The sequence below is a fragment of the Ochotona curzoniae genome, unplaced genomic scaffold (genome assembly GCF_017591425.1).
Source record: "Ochotona curzoniae isolate NIBS_2020 unplaced genomic scaffold, NIBS_Ocur_1.0 scaffold_2587, whole genome shotgun sequence".
Classification (NCBI taxonomy): Eukaryota; Metazoa; Chordata; class Mammalia; order Lagomorpha; family Ochotonidae; genus Ochotona; species Ochotona curzoniae.
The window spans coordinates 6,385,520-6,404,390 of NW_024467096.1; the positions used below are offsets into that span (position 1 = coordinate 6,385,520).

General features: G+C 38.0%; 1 protein-coding gene across 27 annotated transcripts in view; it reads right to left on the bottom strand.

The window, feature by feature from the left end:
- DLG1 (discs large MAGUK scaffold protein 1) overlaps positions 1 to 18,871 on the bottom strand; it is a 198,213-nt gene that overhangs the window by 43,797 nt on the left and 135,545 nt on the right. For all 27 annotated transcript variants that reach the window (XM_041002724.1, XM_041002720.1, XM_041002722.1 and 24 more), the window contains one exon: positions 3,870 to 3,972. In XM_041002724.1, coding sequence (XP_040858658.1) covers positions 3,870 to 3,972 — 103 coding nt within the window. The remainder of the gene's footprint in view (positions 1 to 3,869; positions 3,973 to 18,871) is intronic.

The following is an 18,871-nucleotide window of genomic DNA, read 5'->3' on the forward strand; positions in this document are numbered from 1 at the left end:
ATATTTCCTTAAGAGATTAGGGGGAATGGGCCCGGTGCGATGGTGTAATGGTTAAGGTCCTTGCCTTGCATACTTGGGACCCCATATGGGCGCCGGTTCTAATCCCAGCAGCCCCACTTCCCATCCAGCTCCCTGCCTGTGGCCTGGGAAAGCAGTCGAGGATGGCCCAAAGCTTTGGGACCCTGCACCCGCGTGGGAGACCCGGAACAGGCTCCTGGCTTCGGATTGGCTCAGTTCTAGCCGTTGCAGCCGCCTGGGGAGTGAATAATTGGACGGAAGATCTTCCTCCCTTTCTCTCCTCTCTGTATATCTGCCTTTCCAATAAAAATAATAAAATAAATTAAAAAAGAGAGAGATTAGGGGGATTAATGGTGGCTATTAGGTACAGCAGTTAAGCCCCTAAGTAGGATGTCCCTAGTTCATGGTAGAGTGCCTGGGTTCCAGTTCTTACCTGCTAAAGCACACCCTGGGAGGTGGCAGGTGATGGCTCAAGTACTACAGTTCCTGCTTCACAGGGTCAAGACCCAGAATTCTGGGATTCTGACTTTTGCCTGGCTACCCTGGTTGTGGTGGGGCATTTAGGGAGTGAACTAGCACACGTTATGTTCTGATGGCTCCACTTGTATCTAGCTCATTAATGCGGCTGGGTAAGCAGCAGAAGAGGGCCCAAGTCCATAGGTACCTTATTCAATTCTACGTACATGAAGCATTAGAGCAATCTTGTCTTTTCCTATCAACCAGTTTTCATCCCCTTATCAATAATTTGTTGTTTTTGTTTAGGGCACAAAGAGTCTTGATAAACACAACTAAAACATTTCTGAAGCTGATCCTTTCTGAGCTAGTTTACCAAGTACAGCATACCAAGAGTATGCTGTACTTTTTCAATACGAAAATTCACTTGTTTTTATTTCATTTTTTAAAAAGGTTTATTTGAAAGTCACTCTATTTACACAGCCAGCGAGAGAGAGTAGGCTCAAGTGCATATGTGTGGGAGAGATTTCTTCCATTTGCTGGCTCACTCCCCAGATGGCCACAATGACTAGGGCTGAGTCAAGCCATAACCAGGAGCTAATTTGGCTGACAGGGGTCCAAGATCCTAGGCCATTAGCAGGTTGCTAGATTAATAGTGGCACTGGCACCAATGTGGGAATGCCGGCACTGCAGGTGGGAGCTTTACCTGTTAGGCGACAGCGCAGGCTCTCACTTTATATTTCAATAAATGTTTTTCCTGAATGCATTTAATTATAAATTTCAAACATTTCTCTTAAAATATTTTCTACAGTGTCCTTATGTATATGTTGTACACAGCTGCCTATCTTCCAATACTATTTAGTTTTCACTATTTCTGTCACTGTGTTTCAAATTTCACTAGTTGCTTTGCTTTCTTGTTTGCTGGGTTCTGCTAGCTCCAAGTTAAACTCTTTCGCTTTCTGAGCCATCTTTTCTGACAGTTCCAACATTTCTTCTTTATGACTTTCTTTCAAAGTGAATGCATAAATTGCTGAGTATATTATGGTTAATTTTCCATTTGATTTGTATTTGTGTTTGACTACTCTGTTACTAAACTCATCTCGTTTTTTCAACCTCTTATTTATATCTTTGAATATCAATCTAGTCACTGTTAAGTTACTTATGACACCATGAGCTGAACTTTTGGACTAGCTATTTGGAGAAAGTTTGAGGGTTCAAGTCGGATGAAAGCACAGGCAATTTAACAGGCTAAAAATCAAAATATTGTGTTGCATTACCTAATTTTTCAAGGGCTCACTGCTTTACTCAAACACAGGTTCATCTGTTCTCTAAGCCAAATTACACTATGGATGGCTTCTACTTCAGCCTGTTCCTTTATTTCCCGTGAAGTTTACCATAAAAAAGGGGTCAGGTTTTTATAGTTAAAAAAATGAGTCCTTCACCTCTAGGAAGTGCAATTTTCTATCATATCCTACTGCTATCACTAAGCATTTTTTTAAAAGTGCATTTTTATTTACTCGAAAGGCAGGGAAACAAAGAGATTGAGATCGAGAGCGAGAGATCTTGCAACTACTAGTTCACTCTCTGAATGCCTGCAACAGCCAAAGCTTGGTGGCAGCCAGGAGCCAGGAACTCTGTCCAGGTGTCCCACAAGGCAGAGCCCCAAGTACTTGAGTCATCTTCTGCTGGCTCCTAGAATACCGTCACAGGAAGCTGGACTGGAAATGGAACAGCCTCCACTGAGTATTCTTCACATTCCATTTTTCACTCTTTCCCTTTCCAATGTGGCACTTTGCCAGATCTTGGCTGCGTAAGCAAACTATACTTGTATTATCATCTGTCTTAGTTTTGCTTACCATGAGGTAGAGTCACATGGGTGAACTGCATGTCTGGTTTTGGGGTAATCAGGAAGTAGTTATTGGCTTAACCTTTTTTTTTTTTTAAAGATTATTTATTAGAAAGTCAGATATACAGAGAGGAGGAGAGACACAGAGGAAGATCTTCCGTCTGATGATTCACTCCACAAGTGAACGCAACGGCCAATGCTATGCCTATCTGAAGCCAGGATCCAGGAACCTCTTCCGGGTCTCTTCACGGGTTCAGGGTCCCAAACCTTTGGGCCATCCTCGACTGCCTTCCCAGGCCACAAGCAGGGAGCTGGATGGGAAGTGGAGCTGCTGGGACTAGAACCGGCGCCCATAAGGGATCCCGGAGTGTTCAAGGCGAGGACTTTAGCCTCTAGGCCACGGCTCTGGGCCCTATTGGCTTAACCTTAATCAACTTAAGCAGCTACATTCTTCATAAACTATGAGATCTGTCAATAATGAAAGGTAAGTGTAATTTAGTTTCCATATAGTGTATTTAGAGGGTGGGTATGTGTTGGCCAGAAGATAAAAAGCATGTATAGTTCCTCTGGTAGATATGCTTCTCAGAAAAACTAATGAGCTGGCATTCTGATCGTCTATGTGATTTCTTGTTCGCCTGATTAATGTGAATTTAATTTGAATTTACTCTCTATATGAATCAATCTATACTTGTTTAGTTACTTAACCTAAATGGCTAAAGTCTAATGGATAGATGGACTCGATCAATATTATGGTTTGATGAAATATCAAGCAATGTCCAGTATGTCACTTTGATCAACTAAAAGTTACTTGCTTTTGTTGCAAGAATAAATTCTGTTCCAAGCTGAGAATAATACAATTGTTGTTAAACTACAGAGTGTTTCATTTAGCTCCTTAAGTCGCGTCATTTTTTCCTTCTCTATTATGTTGTTTATGAACATCAACAAGTACGCTAAGTATTCTTTTGGGTGTTTAACTTTATAATTCCATTGAGATTTTACTGGTTAAAACAGTTGTATCAACATACACCAGGATCTTACACATATTTACTATGGCATGACTTCAAACTTTCCATTACCATTTTCTTCTGCTATAAACTTAATACAGTCATATCCATGATACCTTATCTTAGAAACAAATTACATTTCAAACTTACATTATTAGCTTTAAAAAGAAAAAACCTGAAAGAGACATATATTAAACCCTGACACTAATAAATATAAATTCAAAGTAAAATATGTGAATGACTTAATTTCCTTTGTTAATATCACTTTGTTTTTTCTTTCAGAAAAATGATCTAACAAAAGGGGTATTAAAAGACATGTACTTAGTTATTAAAAAATTACACAATGCTCAAAATAATTGGATGATAAAATTCCTAGAATCCTATTAAAAATCACTTTTGATGTAGAAAGTTAATTAGGTCCAGATTATAATAACAGGTTAACAAATCAGAAAAAAATACAAAAAGAGTTGAGATTGGAAATTAAACATTTTAAGAGGAAAAATTTTAACAAATGAAATAAGCAACAGAATTAGCAAGAATTTCCTTACCTTCCGGTCGATACTGTGCAACAATTGTGACAGCTTGGCCTGCATTCTTCAAGGCAGCTGCTGCTTGCTCATGACTGGCAGCTCTGAGGTCAACACTGTTTACCTGTAAATGAAACCAAATCTTAACATGACAGAACAGAATTGCTTTAATTAGAAACCACGATAGATTATTCTTTGAGAAGCCAGATAAAATATTTTAGTTGTAGTAACTTCACCTTCAAGACATTTGTGGTCCTAACTTATCCAAAGTATACTGCTCAGTAAAACAAAACAAAAGCTATCACTCAAATAATTTTGCTTACTAAAAATACATGAAGTGAGCAAAATCAGAACATCTTCCCCCAGAAGGTTGGCTACAAGCTTTAACAAATTAACTGCACAACCTAAAAAACCCAAATGTCATAACTTGGCACATTTTATTTTATTAGTAACTCTTGGATAGGAGGGAAACCGATTTTACTTATAAGCATCTGTAAACTTTGTGGCATTCTTACCCCACTGCTTGACTCAGTTCATGTTCTCCTTATCCTTTCACAAAGCAAACCACTCATTCTTTTGATGTGATATGAAAGCAATTGGTTAAAATTGTTAAGAAACCTCAGACTTTTAAAGACTCATTTAGAGAGAATAAGGAACTAGGAGATATATTTGAAAAGCATTGTGAATAGTGCACATTACAAGCCACACTTTCATAAGAGACCATTCCTCTTGTATTAAGGGGACATTTGTGGAAGCATTAAATCTGAATGCAATAAACTTTGATCTTAACAAATTTAAAAACCAAGAATGAATAGAATACAGCAATTATCAGAACCTTCATGTAAAATTTTGGGAAAAAACTATCATGTGAATTTTCCATTAAAAATTTTTCAGATATCTGAACTTAGAACTTGTACATATCAATTTTCAAAAATTTGACTGACACCCATAATTGTTAGGATCATAAAATTTACAAAAAAGAACACTTTAATTATTAAATATAGTGTATGTTTTATAATGATCTAAAAAGGGTATCACTATGCAACAAAAGTAAAGTATAAAATCAAATTCAAACATGTCTTTTTTTTAAAAGATTTATTATTATTATTTTTTTTACTGGAAAGGCAGATATACAGAGAGGAGAGACAGAGAGGAAGATCTTCCATCCGATGATTCACTCCCCAAGTGAGCGCAATGGCCGATGCTATGCCGATCCGAAGCCAGGAGCCTCTTCCGGGTCTCTCACAGAGGTCCCAAAGCTTTGGGCCTTCCTCGACTGCTTTCCCGGGCCACAGGCAGGGAGCTGGAAGGGAAGCGGGGCTGCCGGGATTAGAACCGGTGCCCATATGGGATCCTGGGAGTGCAAGGCGAGGACCTTAACCACTGCGCTACTGCGCCGGGCCCCAAACATATGTCTTTAAACTCTAATCCAATGCAGCATAATATGGTAATTACAGAATGTCTCTAGCTGAAGTGGGTGAATAAAGAAAACATAAAGGAAGCTAAACTTTCACAGATTACTGCAAGAATAATAAAAGCATTTTAATGTTTTATTTATGTGTATCAAATATTGCTGCTATTAAAAATATTTGAAGATAATGGCAGACTAAAAGATAACAATTTATTGAACAAGACTACAGATTAAAAAAAATCACTGAACATTTCAATGGAAGAATATTATCAAGGATGTTTGAAAAAATCCTTGTACTGAGAAACATTTGTGTAAATAAATTTTAAGTTACTTTTTTTGCATTAACATAGAAATAAATCACAAGCCACAAAATCCACAGTTTCAAAGTGTGATGTTTTAGTAGTTAAGCTCCATCATCATAGATGATGCCAGCATCCCCACTGCACAGGAGCGCTAGTCGAGTTCTGACCCATATAATTCTCTACTACTGTGCTGGGAAAGCATCGGAATGTGGTCCACATCTTTAAGTCCTGGCACTCATGTGAGAAATCAGATGGAATTCCAGGCTTCAGCTGAGCCAGCCCTAACTGTTGGAGCCATTCACTGGAGTTAATAAGCAGATGGAAGATACATGTGGTTCTCTCCTTCTCTGTGTAACTCTTTTAAACAAATAAAAAAGTATGTAAGTGATTTTTGAATACATCTACCCATCTGTGTTACCAACACCACCATCTCATTCTAAAATATTTAAGTATTTTCAGAAACTCTATATGCTTTAGTAGTTATTCCATATAACCTATTAAATCCTGGCAACCAACTATTTATAATTTATTCAGTGTCTTTAATCATTAAAAAGTATTGATTACTTTGACAGCTGCCTTTTCTGTAGGTGATCGTGTACTTTAAATGCTGCATAAAACTGCTGCGTGGGCCCAGCGGCGTGGCCTAGCGGCTAAAATCCTTGCCTTGAATGCCCGGGATCCCATATGGGCGCCGGTCCTAATCCTGGCAGCTCCACTTCCCGTCTAGCTCCCTGCCTGTGGCCCGGGGAAAGCAGTCGAGGACGGCCCAAAGCTTTGGGACCCTGAACCCGTGTGGGAGACCTGGAAGAAGTTCCTGGATCCTGGCTTCAGATCAGCATAGCATTGGCCATTGTGCTCACTTAGGGAGTGAATCATCGGACGGAAAATCTTCCTCTCTGTCTCTTCTCTCTATATATCTGACTTTCCAATAAATAAATAATCTTTTAAAAAAATGCTGCCTTACTTTGGTCTTAGTTGAAACAAAATGAAAAATATGAGGCTACATTTCTTCTACATTTCTTAATAAACTTACTTGGTGATGGCTTATAAATCTTTTGTTTCATACAGTTGGGACCATCTAGTTAGTTTGTTGAAGATTTTTATACCTATATTCATAACAAATACTGATTTGTGGCTTTTTTTTTCCTTGTGATGTCTCTGGCGTGGTGTAAGGCTAATACTGGCCTCACACAAGGAGTTTGAAGTATTCCTCATACTCCTCCCTTTTGGGAAAAGTTTGTAAATGACTGGTTTGGCAGAATCCATTAGTGAAGCCATCTGGGCTTGGATTTTCAGAGTTTTGGAAAATTTCTGATAATCAATTCAATTGTCTTCCTTGTTATATATCTACCTAAATCTTCCATTAAAAGCAAACAAAACAAAAATATTTATTTGAAAGGTAGAGTGAGAGGAAAATGGCTAAGACCGGGATCATCTACCTGCTGGTTCACTCTACAAAAAGCCACAACAGCCAAGTCTGATCCTGGACAAAACAAGGAGCCTGGAACTTCACCTGATCTCCCACATGGGTGGCAGGCAAATACTTTTACAATCTTCCACCACCTTCCAAGGTGCATCAGCAGGAAATTGGATCTGAAGTGTAGCTGGGACTAAAATCAGCACTCTGGTATGGGCTTCTGGCATCCCAGGCAGTGGTTTACTCCACTATGCCACACTGCAGCCTCATATTTTCATTTTGTTTCAAAAAGTGTATTTATTTTCATCTACTTGAAAGGCAGAGTGCGACAGATAGTTTGCAACAGATAGATGTTTTTCATCTTCTGGTTCTTTCCACAAATGCAACAGCCAGAGTTTGGCCAGGCTGATGCCAGGAGCCAGGAACTACATGCAGGTCTCCCATGTGGATGCTGGGGGCCCAACATTTCAGGCATCATCCGCTATTGCCCAGGACACATTAGCAGAAAGCAGGACTAGAAAGTGGAGCAAACAGCATAAGCTTGCACTGTGATACAGAATGCAGGTGTCACTTTTAGTGGTGGCTTAACATTTAGTGCCAAAAGGCCTACCTAAACACTCTGAAGTCACAGAAGGAACATCTCAACATAATAAAGGTTGGAGATAGAAACCCATCTGTTCAACAGCACAATGCTGCAGATGGGAATGAAGCAGGAACTTAAACCCGAGTACTCTCATATGGATGAGGACACCCCAAACAGCAGCTTACCTTCTAAGTCAAACACCTGCCTAATTTCTTCATGTGGATCACAGTCACTCTCATCCCTCTGTTTTTGCCTTAAAGAGCCCCTCCTGTATTTTTTAAACAGTTGGATAATATCAAATCCCTCAGCATTTAACTAAAGATGTCCCGATTTATGCTTTATTTCTGAAGAATAGTTCAGATGTAACCAGAATTCTTGGTCAACAAAATTATTGTTCACTTGCCTAACTTCTCAGTATTCACCATATTGTCTTCTGATCTCCACTCTTTCTGATGAGAAATCCTTTGCACTTTAATTTTTGCACAGCTTTTAATATCCATTGAAAAGATAATTATATATTTAGGGTACTGATCTCTTCAAATTTAGTTTGAACTTCTTGGATGTGTTATTAAAATGTTTCTCATAAAATTCTAGAACCTGCTGGTCATAATTTATTTTCTTTTTTGGTTGTTTGGTCCCTTGGACTCTCTTTTTTCAAATGGTCTTCTATTTATTTATTTACAAATTATTATTATCATTTTATGATATATATCCATAAGCCCTGGGAGTCCCCTTACCCCTCCCCAAGTCCCATCCTCTCACACACTGAGTTAACCTGTATTACTACTATATGGTATGGTTCTTCATAGTCCTATGTCCATCATTGCAAAAATGAACAATGGCAGAGTCCAGCATCCTACTGCCAAGACACAGTTAGCAGTTTCATTGGGAGTCATCTTTGATCTGGAAGTAAAGATACATACTGCACTGTATCCTCAAACGTGGATGTGATAGTCTTCATTACACAGTAACTATACATCTCCTTAAATGAAAAGCCACAATACAAAATCAACAACAGGAGAAAAACAGAAATTTACATGAAGTTAAAAAACATGCCACTGGATATGATAGTCTTCATTAAACAATTACTGTACATCTCCTTAAATGAAAATCCACAAGATAAAATAAGCAACAGGGGAAAAAAAAAAAAGAAATTAACACCACCATGAAGTTAAACAACATACTACTGAATGAATAATGTGCTGCTGAAGAAATGAAAATAAAAAACCTTCTTGAAGAAAATGATGCTGCTGTATGATCTATGAGTCAGTCGAGAACTTAATGAGAAAAAAGGATTTTTAAGAGATGGAACTAAAAAACAAAATCAAAATCCATGAGATATAACTTCTGCTGATCTTTGTTGGTGAGATAGATCTCCTGTAGGAAAAAAATAGATGGGTTTTGTTTTTCTGATCCACTCTACAATCTATGACATTTGATTGCTGAGTTTAAGCCATTTACACTCAGGGTTAATATGTATGGGTGGTACTTTCGTCTTGTCATTTTAGCAATGGGTTGTTCATTGATTCAGTCTTCTGTTGTTATTTTGCTGGGATGTTCTTTGCATTTGCCTTTGGTTTTGGTGGTGCTATTTCTCTTCTCTGTCAAAAGAACATCTTTAACTATGCTTTGTAGGCAGGACTGAAAGAGGCATATTCCTTTAACTTTTCTTTACTGTGGAAGAACTTCATCTCATTTTTAAAGACAAAAGAAAGCATGGCTTTTACAATCTGGAATATGTCACTCCATTCTCTTCTGGCCTGTAGAGTTTCCTGTGAGAGGTCTCCTGTGAGTTTAACTGGCATTCCTTTATATGTCAGTTGATTTTTTTTTTTCATGTGCACATTTAAGGATCTCTTCCTAATGTTTGAATGAAGAGAGTTCGATTATTAATTGTCACGGTGAAGATCGCTTGTGCCCCTCCTGGATGCTGTTTTCCAATTCTTTCTCTAGATTAGGTAAACTTTCCCTTATTATTTCATTAAATACATTTTTAAACCCAGCTTCTCTTTCTGCACCTTCTGGGACTCCCAGAACTCTTATGTTTGGCCTTTTAATACTCTTTCAGTTCTTGAATACTTTCTTAATCTTGATCCAGTTCTGCTTCCAGCTTTTTGTTTGTTTCCCCCTGGTGACAGGAAATATCTTCCAATTAAGAAATTCTTTCTTCTGCCTCCTTCGTTCTATTTTGGAGACTCTCCACTGTCCTTTTAGTTTGCGCCACTGTATTCTTCATTTCTAATATATCAGCTTTCATTTGATTAGTTTCCAGTGTGACATATTCCTTAAATTCCTTGAACTCCTATATTACATGCTTCGTGTTGTTGAGAAAAAGCTTTAAAACAAGTGTTTTGAATTCTGTATTCCCCTTTTCTCGATGTCTTCCTCAGTGAACACTGAGGTTGGCAAAGGGTTTTGTTGCTTTGCTGGGGAGTTTCAGTAATATTCACTGTGCCTTTGTCTCTTCTTTTGCTCCTGATCATTGTACTTCTGGTTATCAGATTCTTCTCTTTGGGGCAGGTTTCTTAGCTGTGTCACCCATAGGTCTATAGTTCAATTTTACTTATTGCAGTTGGTACACGGCTCTTTGCAATCAATTGTGCCACTCCCTCCAGTGAGTTCCAGGTCTGGGTTCTTATGTTAGACTTCTACCACAGTCTCCATAACCTCAGCTCCTGGCTCACCACTTTCTACCTTCTATGATATCATGCTGAGGCTGCACCGTTGTGTTTAACCTTTCTCCCACTTCTGGTTCAAGCACATCCCAGGATTAGGGAGACACCAGGTGTCTTATATAGGTTGTTACTGGTGCCTATCTTGCTGGAACCTGTTGGCTATTAGGTCTGGGAGCCACATAGACTTATTTTGACCAGTACGATGCCAAAATTGGTATTATTTTCCTGTGATATCAGTGCAATCCACTGAGCTCAGTGAACTCACTCCCAAGTCAGCACACATGCAGCTCACTGTTGTCCCTGCAGTCTTAAAGCCTTTGACACACTGTACAAAATGGTGCCTGATGTGCCACTACTAGAGTTCTTGATCTGCTGGCCATCAGGTCTGATGGCTACCTGGACCTATCTTAGGTGGGATGCCACGTTGTTGCAGTTCACTGAGCCAGAAATGAGTTTACTCCCAGCTCAGTGCAAGCGCAGTACTGTCCCATAGCCTTTGTCTCTCTAGACAAAATAGTGCCCAATTCAGCTCTAGGGGGTAGACTGGGCTGTGAAATGCACCCTGTTCCTGCAACGCCGGTCTGGGACCTGCTGCTCTGTCTCTGCTCCTGGTCAAATCAAACAGCCCTCCAAGATCGGCAGTTCTTTGTCTGGTTTATCACCTGAGCTCAAGGTGAACGTCCCTTCATATCTTGCTGCTGGTGGAGTTCCGGCTGCTGGTGCAGTTCAGATCATCAATCACTGAATGCCGCTGGGGTATCAGTCACTGCAACACCACACTGCTGTGTCTGTTGCTTTTATGAGCGTGTCAGTCTCCAGGTGCCCCTCTGCTGTTGCTCTGTCCTCATTTATTCCTGGAATGTGCCCTCTCTGTTTCACACTGGCAAAAAGTTTCTCTGTTTATGTGTGTTCTTACTCCATTTCGTCATCTTGATTGTTTTTCTTCTCTTTCCTTCAGCCTCTCCCATGAAGCATATGTTGTTACATTTCATAATGATCTAAGGGTTTAACTGTTAAATCTTTTTCATTTTTTCTTTTTCATTCCTTTAGCTTGAATAATCTCACTTTCTATCTTCAAGTTGCTGATTTGCTTGTCAGTTACATCTGCTTTGGATATTTTCAGATATTACCATGAATATTCATTATCAATAATATTTTCAGATATTGTAATTAAAAGAATATTTATTTGAAAGTCAGAATTACAGAGAGAGCTTCCATTTCCTACTTCACTTTCCAGCTTTAACAGCCAGGTATGGCCAAGGAGAAACAAGCAAGTTCCTCCACATTTTCCTCACGGATGGCAAAGCCATATGCCACTGTGTTCTTAGACACATTAGCAGGGAGCTGGATCAGAAGTGGAGCAGCTGAGATTCGAATTGGAGTCCAAATGGGATGCCAGTACTGGAGACAGTAACTTAACTTGCTGTGGCACAGCAATGGCTTTTGTGTTTTTCTTTTTTAAAATTTTTATTTGAAAGGGAGATTTATAGAGAGAAGGAGAAAGAGAGGGAGAGAGACTATCTTCCAATCACTGGTTCATTCCCCAAATTGCCACAGCAGCTTGAGCTGAGCAAATCAGAAGCCAGGAGCCCAGAGCCTCTGCTGGGTTTTCCACAGAGGTGCAGGATTCCAAAGGCTTGGCCCATCCTCTGCCTCTTTCTCAGGACATATTGAAAAGTCAGGACACGAACCAGTGCCCCTATAGGATATTGGCACTTAAAGGTGGAGGATCAGACTGCTGAGCTATAGCACTGGCCCCTCAAATATAATTTCCAATTGATCCTTATTTATAATTTCAACTGTGCATTGACTATTCCAACATGACAAAATATTGCTCTCACAGTTTCTGTTCTACTCTTTAGCATGGCTTACTTTTATTCTTTGAATATATTTAAAATACCTGATTAAAAGCCTATGTCTAAAAAAATACTATGTTTAGTAAATCCAATACCTGAACTTTGCTAGAGATAATTTCTATTGATTATATTTAACATTAAAATGAACACTCAAACATAAAGCCCACACTTGCTTTTTTTTTGCATATACCAGTTTTCAATTGAAAACTAGACATTCAAGATAATATTGCAACTTGGGGTATTAGAACTGTACCCCATTCATACCTTTTTTTTTTGCAGTTGCTGTTGTTTAATCATTTTTATTATTCCTATGAATTTTGCACTTTCTATCATATGTGGTTAGTCAAGACTCTATTGATTTGTCTGTTTATTGGACAGTTATTTCCTTAAGTACTTTGGGTTTTTTTTCCCAGAGAGTTCTGCGAATATGTTGGAGGTATTACCTTCAATGAATCAATTGACAACTGCACCTTTTCCTACTTGTACAAAATCTCATGGTGAGCCAGAGGTGGAATTCAAGGCCTTTCTAGGTCTTTCATCAGCACACACACCAGATGCATATAGCCCTGCATATTTAACAGCCTTCTTGATTTAAAAGACTAAGTTAGGGTTTTACAAAGGGTGTGGGGACAATTCATTTGTTAGTGATTCCTTTAAGGTTTATTATATATTATCATTAAGATTGATGTACTGTTTGTCTCAACTGTGTATTTAATGTGTTAGGCAGAATAATCTGGCTGTACATGTTTTGACAATTATCCCAGGCGAATATGCTTTTTTTGTACCAGAAGAACTTTAAATCAGGTGAATAAGCACAGCTTTGCAGATAGGTATTATTAGAGCCACCAGATAGGTCAAATTAAGACAGGTCTTAGGACCTAAAGGTCTGGAAGAGTCCTGCCCCCAGGGGTTGCTAGGTAACTGGTTTTCACTGCATATGTATGCTACTGATTTTCAAGGCAACTTATGTTAACAGAGAGCTGTGGATGAGGTAAAGTTAAAACTATACAAAGCTCATTCTTCTAAAACAAATTTAGGTAATTTTTTCCTTGAATAAATACTTCCTGGATTGCTACAAGGTTTTAGTTTCCTGAGTTCTTACAATATTACCTACTTTCCTAATTCCAAAGGAAACAGACATTTTCCCCTGATAGTGTGTACTTGTTAATTCTGACTCCAAGGTTTTAAGTTTTCAATGAATATCAAATATGTTCTCCACCATGCTTGGCATCACTAGAAATAACATTAATTTTATTATTTTAAAATTAATTTTATTTTTACAGTATTGAAAAATGTGTTGTTCTACTACCACATTTAGATTACAAAAGCATCTCTATCAAAATTAACTATTTCAAAAGAAGTTTTAATAAAAATATATGATCAATTTTTGTGCTTTCTCAAAATAACTCATTAAGAACATCAAGTAATAGGTAGTCTTAAGAAGCTTTTTAAGCTTTGTCCCAGGAACACCAACAGCAGCATCTCATGAAATGTTAGAACTACAAATTTTTAGGCCTCAACCAAGTCCCACTCAGCCAGAAACTCTAAGTATGAAGTCTAGGTATGAGGAATTTGTTTTTCAATACAATATCAGCTGATCTTGATCAAACCTGAACCTAAAAAACTAAAATTCTGTGTAATGAGACACTTACATGTGCTCATTTTTATCATTTTATTTATTTTTGAGTATCTTTTCTTACATTTTTCTCCTTCCTATTTCAGGGCATTTCCTTGGAGAAGCAGTAAAATTTTAGTTTTGCTGTTTGCTGTTAACTAAACATAATACTGTATTAAACTATACTCACATTAGGGAAATAAACTGCTCTGTGCTGTATAACACTTAGTTTTAAAATATAAAACTAAGGAGTAAGGAAATGTGTAGACATGGGGCTTACAGTGCTAACACCAGGAAAAGTTATGGGTGAACCTAGTCATTGGTGAACCTGGTACTGTCCTTTAGCACCGTCAGTGACCCATATAAAATGATTCTACATGGACAATTAAAAAATATCTAGTTTTGCTTTGAATTTCTCACAGCAAACAATAAGCCAGCTGAGAATTTATTTTGACACAGTATGTGAAGTGAGACTCTAAGCTAATTTTATTCTCCCAAATAACTAATTTGTCCCAACAACAGTCATTTTGAAAGCAAGCATTTTTTTTACCACTAATTTGTTCCTATGCTTCTAAATCTGTATCGTTAAAAACATGAAATCTACTCACATATAAACTTAATATAAAATTTTTTAAAAATAAATATTCCCAAAACACAATTCATTGAAACATTACATAAAAATGCACAAACTTGAACCAATTCAGCTGGAAGAATTTTGACACCTGCATATTCCCAAACACCACTATTCCTAGTAAGATATATGCCTTTTTCCATTTAGCAACCCAACAAGGTCCACTGTGCACTCTCACACCTTGTCTTAGCCACCGGCAACCTGCTTTCTGAATTCTGTCACCACATAGTGTTGCTTATTCATGATTATCAGGTAACTGGAATCACAGAGCATTGTTTGCAGTGCCTTTTTAGCTTAACATAATATTTTTAAGAGTTCACTGATGTTGCTCCATGTTTTAGCCACTTGCTCCGTTTCCTTGCTATGCAATTTTACACTATACACACATGCCACAATTTATTTCGGCACACAATTTATTTTTATACTTCCAAATCTGAAGTATAATCAGTAAGGCTGTCACAAATGTTTATGGACTTAAACTTTCATTATGTGTCTTGGGTAAAAAACAGAGAAGCAACTACATGTGTAAGTTCTTATAGTGGTGCTACCACTTCATTTGCCCATCCATATTGAATGAGAGTTGCAGTTGTACCACATCCTTACCAAATGAAGGTTTTTGGTGATTTGTTTTCATAATTGCTTTAAAATAAATGGCTAAATTTGTTTAGGCCTATTTTTTTTTTTTTTATTGCTTAGCTGAAAGTTGTGACAAATCTGTAAGATGTATCGGTGCCACTACTATGAAATCACAAAACAATCATATTACTCCTGCCCAAATTCCTCCAAACCCCTTAATCCATTGCAGTTTGCATATTTCCCTGATACCAAATACTAAGCCCCATTTTATGTATTTATCAGCCATTAAGATAAATTCTTTCTGTGAAATATCTGTTTAAAACTTTTATACATTTTTTAAGTTACCATTTTTCTTATTGACTTATGGGAGAGCTGGTTATATATTACAAGTTTAAATATTGCTAGAGCCATTAACTGAAAAAGTAAGTAATACATATATATACATATATATACACAGGTGCACATGCACACACATATACAAAGAATAGAAATAGCTTACTTTTTGGTTTCTTAATGAATTTTTTGTTGAAGATTTCCTTATTTTACTTGAAAAAATTACTGAGAGAGAAGGATAGAGAGATTTATCCTTTGGTTCATTACACAAATGGTCATCATGGCCAGAGTTGGGCTAGTCCAAAGCTTGGTTAAGTCTCCCAAGTAGGAGACTTAACCAAGTAGGAGACTTAACCAAGGGGTCCAAGAATTTGGGCCATACTCTGTTGTTTTTCCAGGTCATTCGAAGAGAGGTAGAACACAAGGGGAGTAGCTGTGACATGAACTGGTGCCCACATGAAACACCAGAAGCAGAAGATTAGCCTGATAAGCCACCTCGCCAGCCTGGTCATGATATCTTTATGGTTAGTTTTATACTTAATGTTTATTGTCTAGCAATAATGACCTATCACAGTGTTGCAAAGATATTCTCTAGTGTTTTCTTCTAAGATTATAGTTCTGGGCTGTGTACTTTTATTAATAATCCTACTAAAATTAATTTTATGTCACCAGGAGGAGCTGAAATTCATGTTTTCGAAAGACTATGTGGCATTATTTTATATGCTGAACCTATCCACTTTCCTATAGCCCTTGACCCTTTGTGCCCTAATCATCTATGTAAAGATTGTCAAAAATAAACGGGGGAAAAAAAAGAAACATGCTGAACCCAAAGTCACTATGATTTTTTTTCTAGATGTCCAGTTTGATGATTCATTAAAAAGTGTTAATTTTTGTCAATGTGTAGGAAAAAGGCACTTAAGACTCCAAATATGTTACAAATTTGTTTATTCTGTCCTGTGTTCTGATACTTTTCATTTCATGTATTTTGAAAGGATTATTTTATGCTATACACATAGGACTGTTATGTCTTCTTCATAAACTAATGGCTTTTATCATTATGATAAATCTATGATCTCTACCTATAACAATACATTCTTCTTTAAATTCTACCTTTTCTATTTGCTTTCTATATGTATGAGGGTACCTGAAAAGGCTCATAAACAATGGAGCCTTTTGGGCCTGGAGTAGTAGCCTAGTGGCTAAGTCCTCGCCTTGCATGTACCAGGATCCCATATGGGGCTTGGTTCTAATTCCGCTGACCCTGCTTCCCATTCAGCTCCTTGCTTGTGACGTGGGATGGCAGTCTAGGACATCCTAAAACCTTGGGACCCTGCACCTGTATGGGAGACCCAGAGGATCAGCTCAGCTCTGTCCGTTGAAGCCACTTGGGGAGTGAACCATTGGACAGATGTTCCTCTCTGTCTTTCCTCCTTTCTGCATATCGGACTTTCCAATAAAAATAAACAAATCTTTAAAAAAAAAAAAAAGAAAGAAAGAAAGAAAGAAAAGAGCCCAGCGGCGTGGCCTAGCAGCTAAAGTCCTCACCTTAAACGTGCCAGGATCCCATATGGGCGCTGGTTCTAATCCCGGCAGCTCCACTTTCCATCCAGCTCCCTGCTAGTGGCCTGGGAAAGCGGTCGAGGACAGCCCAAAGCTTTGGGACCCTGCACCTGTGTGGGATACCCAAAAGAAGTTCCTGGTACCTGGCTTTGGATTGGCGCAGCACCAGCCATCGCGGCTCACTTGGGGAGTGAATCATTGGACGGAAGATCTTCCTCTCTGTCTCTCCTCCTCTCTGTATATCTGACTTTCCAATAAATAAATAAATCTTTAAAAAAAAAAAAGAAAAGAAAATGGAGCCTTTTGTTTTGGTGTAAAAATCTGAAATTTGTGCATGTTACCATGTTACAGGTCTTCAAAAGTTCATAAAGGTATATATTATGAAAAAAACTATAAAGATTTAAAAGTTGTCATGGACCAAATAAATACCTTTCATTTTGATAAACCTACCGAAGTACCATTTTATAGTAGCTTAAAAAAAAAAAAAGATTTATTTATTTTTATTGGAAAGGCATATATAGAGAGGAGAGAGAGAGAGAGGAAGATCTTCCATCTGAGGATTCACTCCCCAAGTGGCCGCAACGGTTGGAGCTGAGCCAATCCGAAGCCAGGAGCCAGGAACTTCTTCCAGGTCTCCCTTGTGGGTGCAGGGACCCAAAGTTTTGGGCTGTCCTCAACTGCATTCCCAGATCACAGGCAGGGAGCTGGATGGGAAGTGGGGCCGCCGGGATTAGAACCTGTGACCATATGGGATCACAGCGCATTCAAGGCAAGGAGTTCAGCCACTGTGCTATCGTGCCAGGCCCCATAGTAGCTTTTGAATGCTATTTGCCTTGTGTGTTTTCTATTCTTCTTTTTAAAAAAGACACTGATTTATTTTTATTTGAGAGGCAGAGAGATAAGAGACAGATCCTTAATCTATTGGTTCACTCTCAAAACAGTTACAGTGGCCAGAGTTGAGATGATGTCAAGCTAGAGCTCCTTCCGGTCCCTATGTGAGTGCAGGATCCCAAGGATGCAGGCCACCCTCTGCTGCTTTCCTTGTCCATAAGCAGGGAGCAGGGCCAGAAGTAGAGAAGCCAGCACATGAACCCGCACCCATGTGGGATGCCCGCAGAATAGGGCAGAGGATTAACCTGATGTGCCACCATGCTGGTTCCATATGAGCCTTTTAAGTGAATGTATACTAAACAATTTGTAGCTTGGTTTTGTTTTTTTGGAACCAAGTTGAGAATTTCAGTTTCTTAATTGTAAGGTTTACTGTAGTGTAGTTACTGCGATACCTGGATTTCAATCTCACATCTTGGTATTTACCCTCTATTCCTCTTTCCCTGCATTTGTTTATATCACAGAAGTGCTTTTTTATTTACTCCTCAATATTGATTTTAAAAGTATATCTTTCTGTAGTTTTTTTTTATTGTGCATATGCTAAAGTTTCCAGAGTTTAGTTCTGAAAAATTTTATGCTACTTTACAAATTTTCTAAGAAACAACTTATAATTCTGTTTTCTTGTGATTTGTACTTTCACGGTCTTATTTTGTTTCTATTTACGACATAACCACCACAGTTTATTACTATTTTTGTTTTAGACAACAAATAGTTTATAATAATATATGTAAAATTCTATTTAAAAACTAGATCTTTTATATCTATACATATATATATTTACCCTGTTTTCCTAAACTTCCTTTTGCACATATAAGAATTGGTCTAATTTTTCTTCAACAACAACAAAAATTTCTATGCTGTTTCTTATGTTTCCTCTAGACAAATTCCACTGTTATATGCAGGAAAATATTTTATTTTCATACTCGTTTGTGATGAATAATTTCATAGCATATAGGATTCTATGCTGACAGTTTTCCTTTTAGAGGTTTAAATATACCTATCAACTGTACAATGTCTTCTACAGTTTGCAGAGAAGTCAGCTGTCGACTGTATTGTTGTTCCTGTTTGTAATCTGTTATTTTTAAGATTTGCTCTTTAGTGCTAGCATTGTGGTGCCATAAATTGCTGTCTGCAACGCTGGCATCCTACACTGGGGTACCGGTTTGAGTGCACACT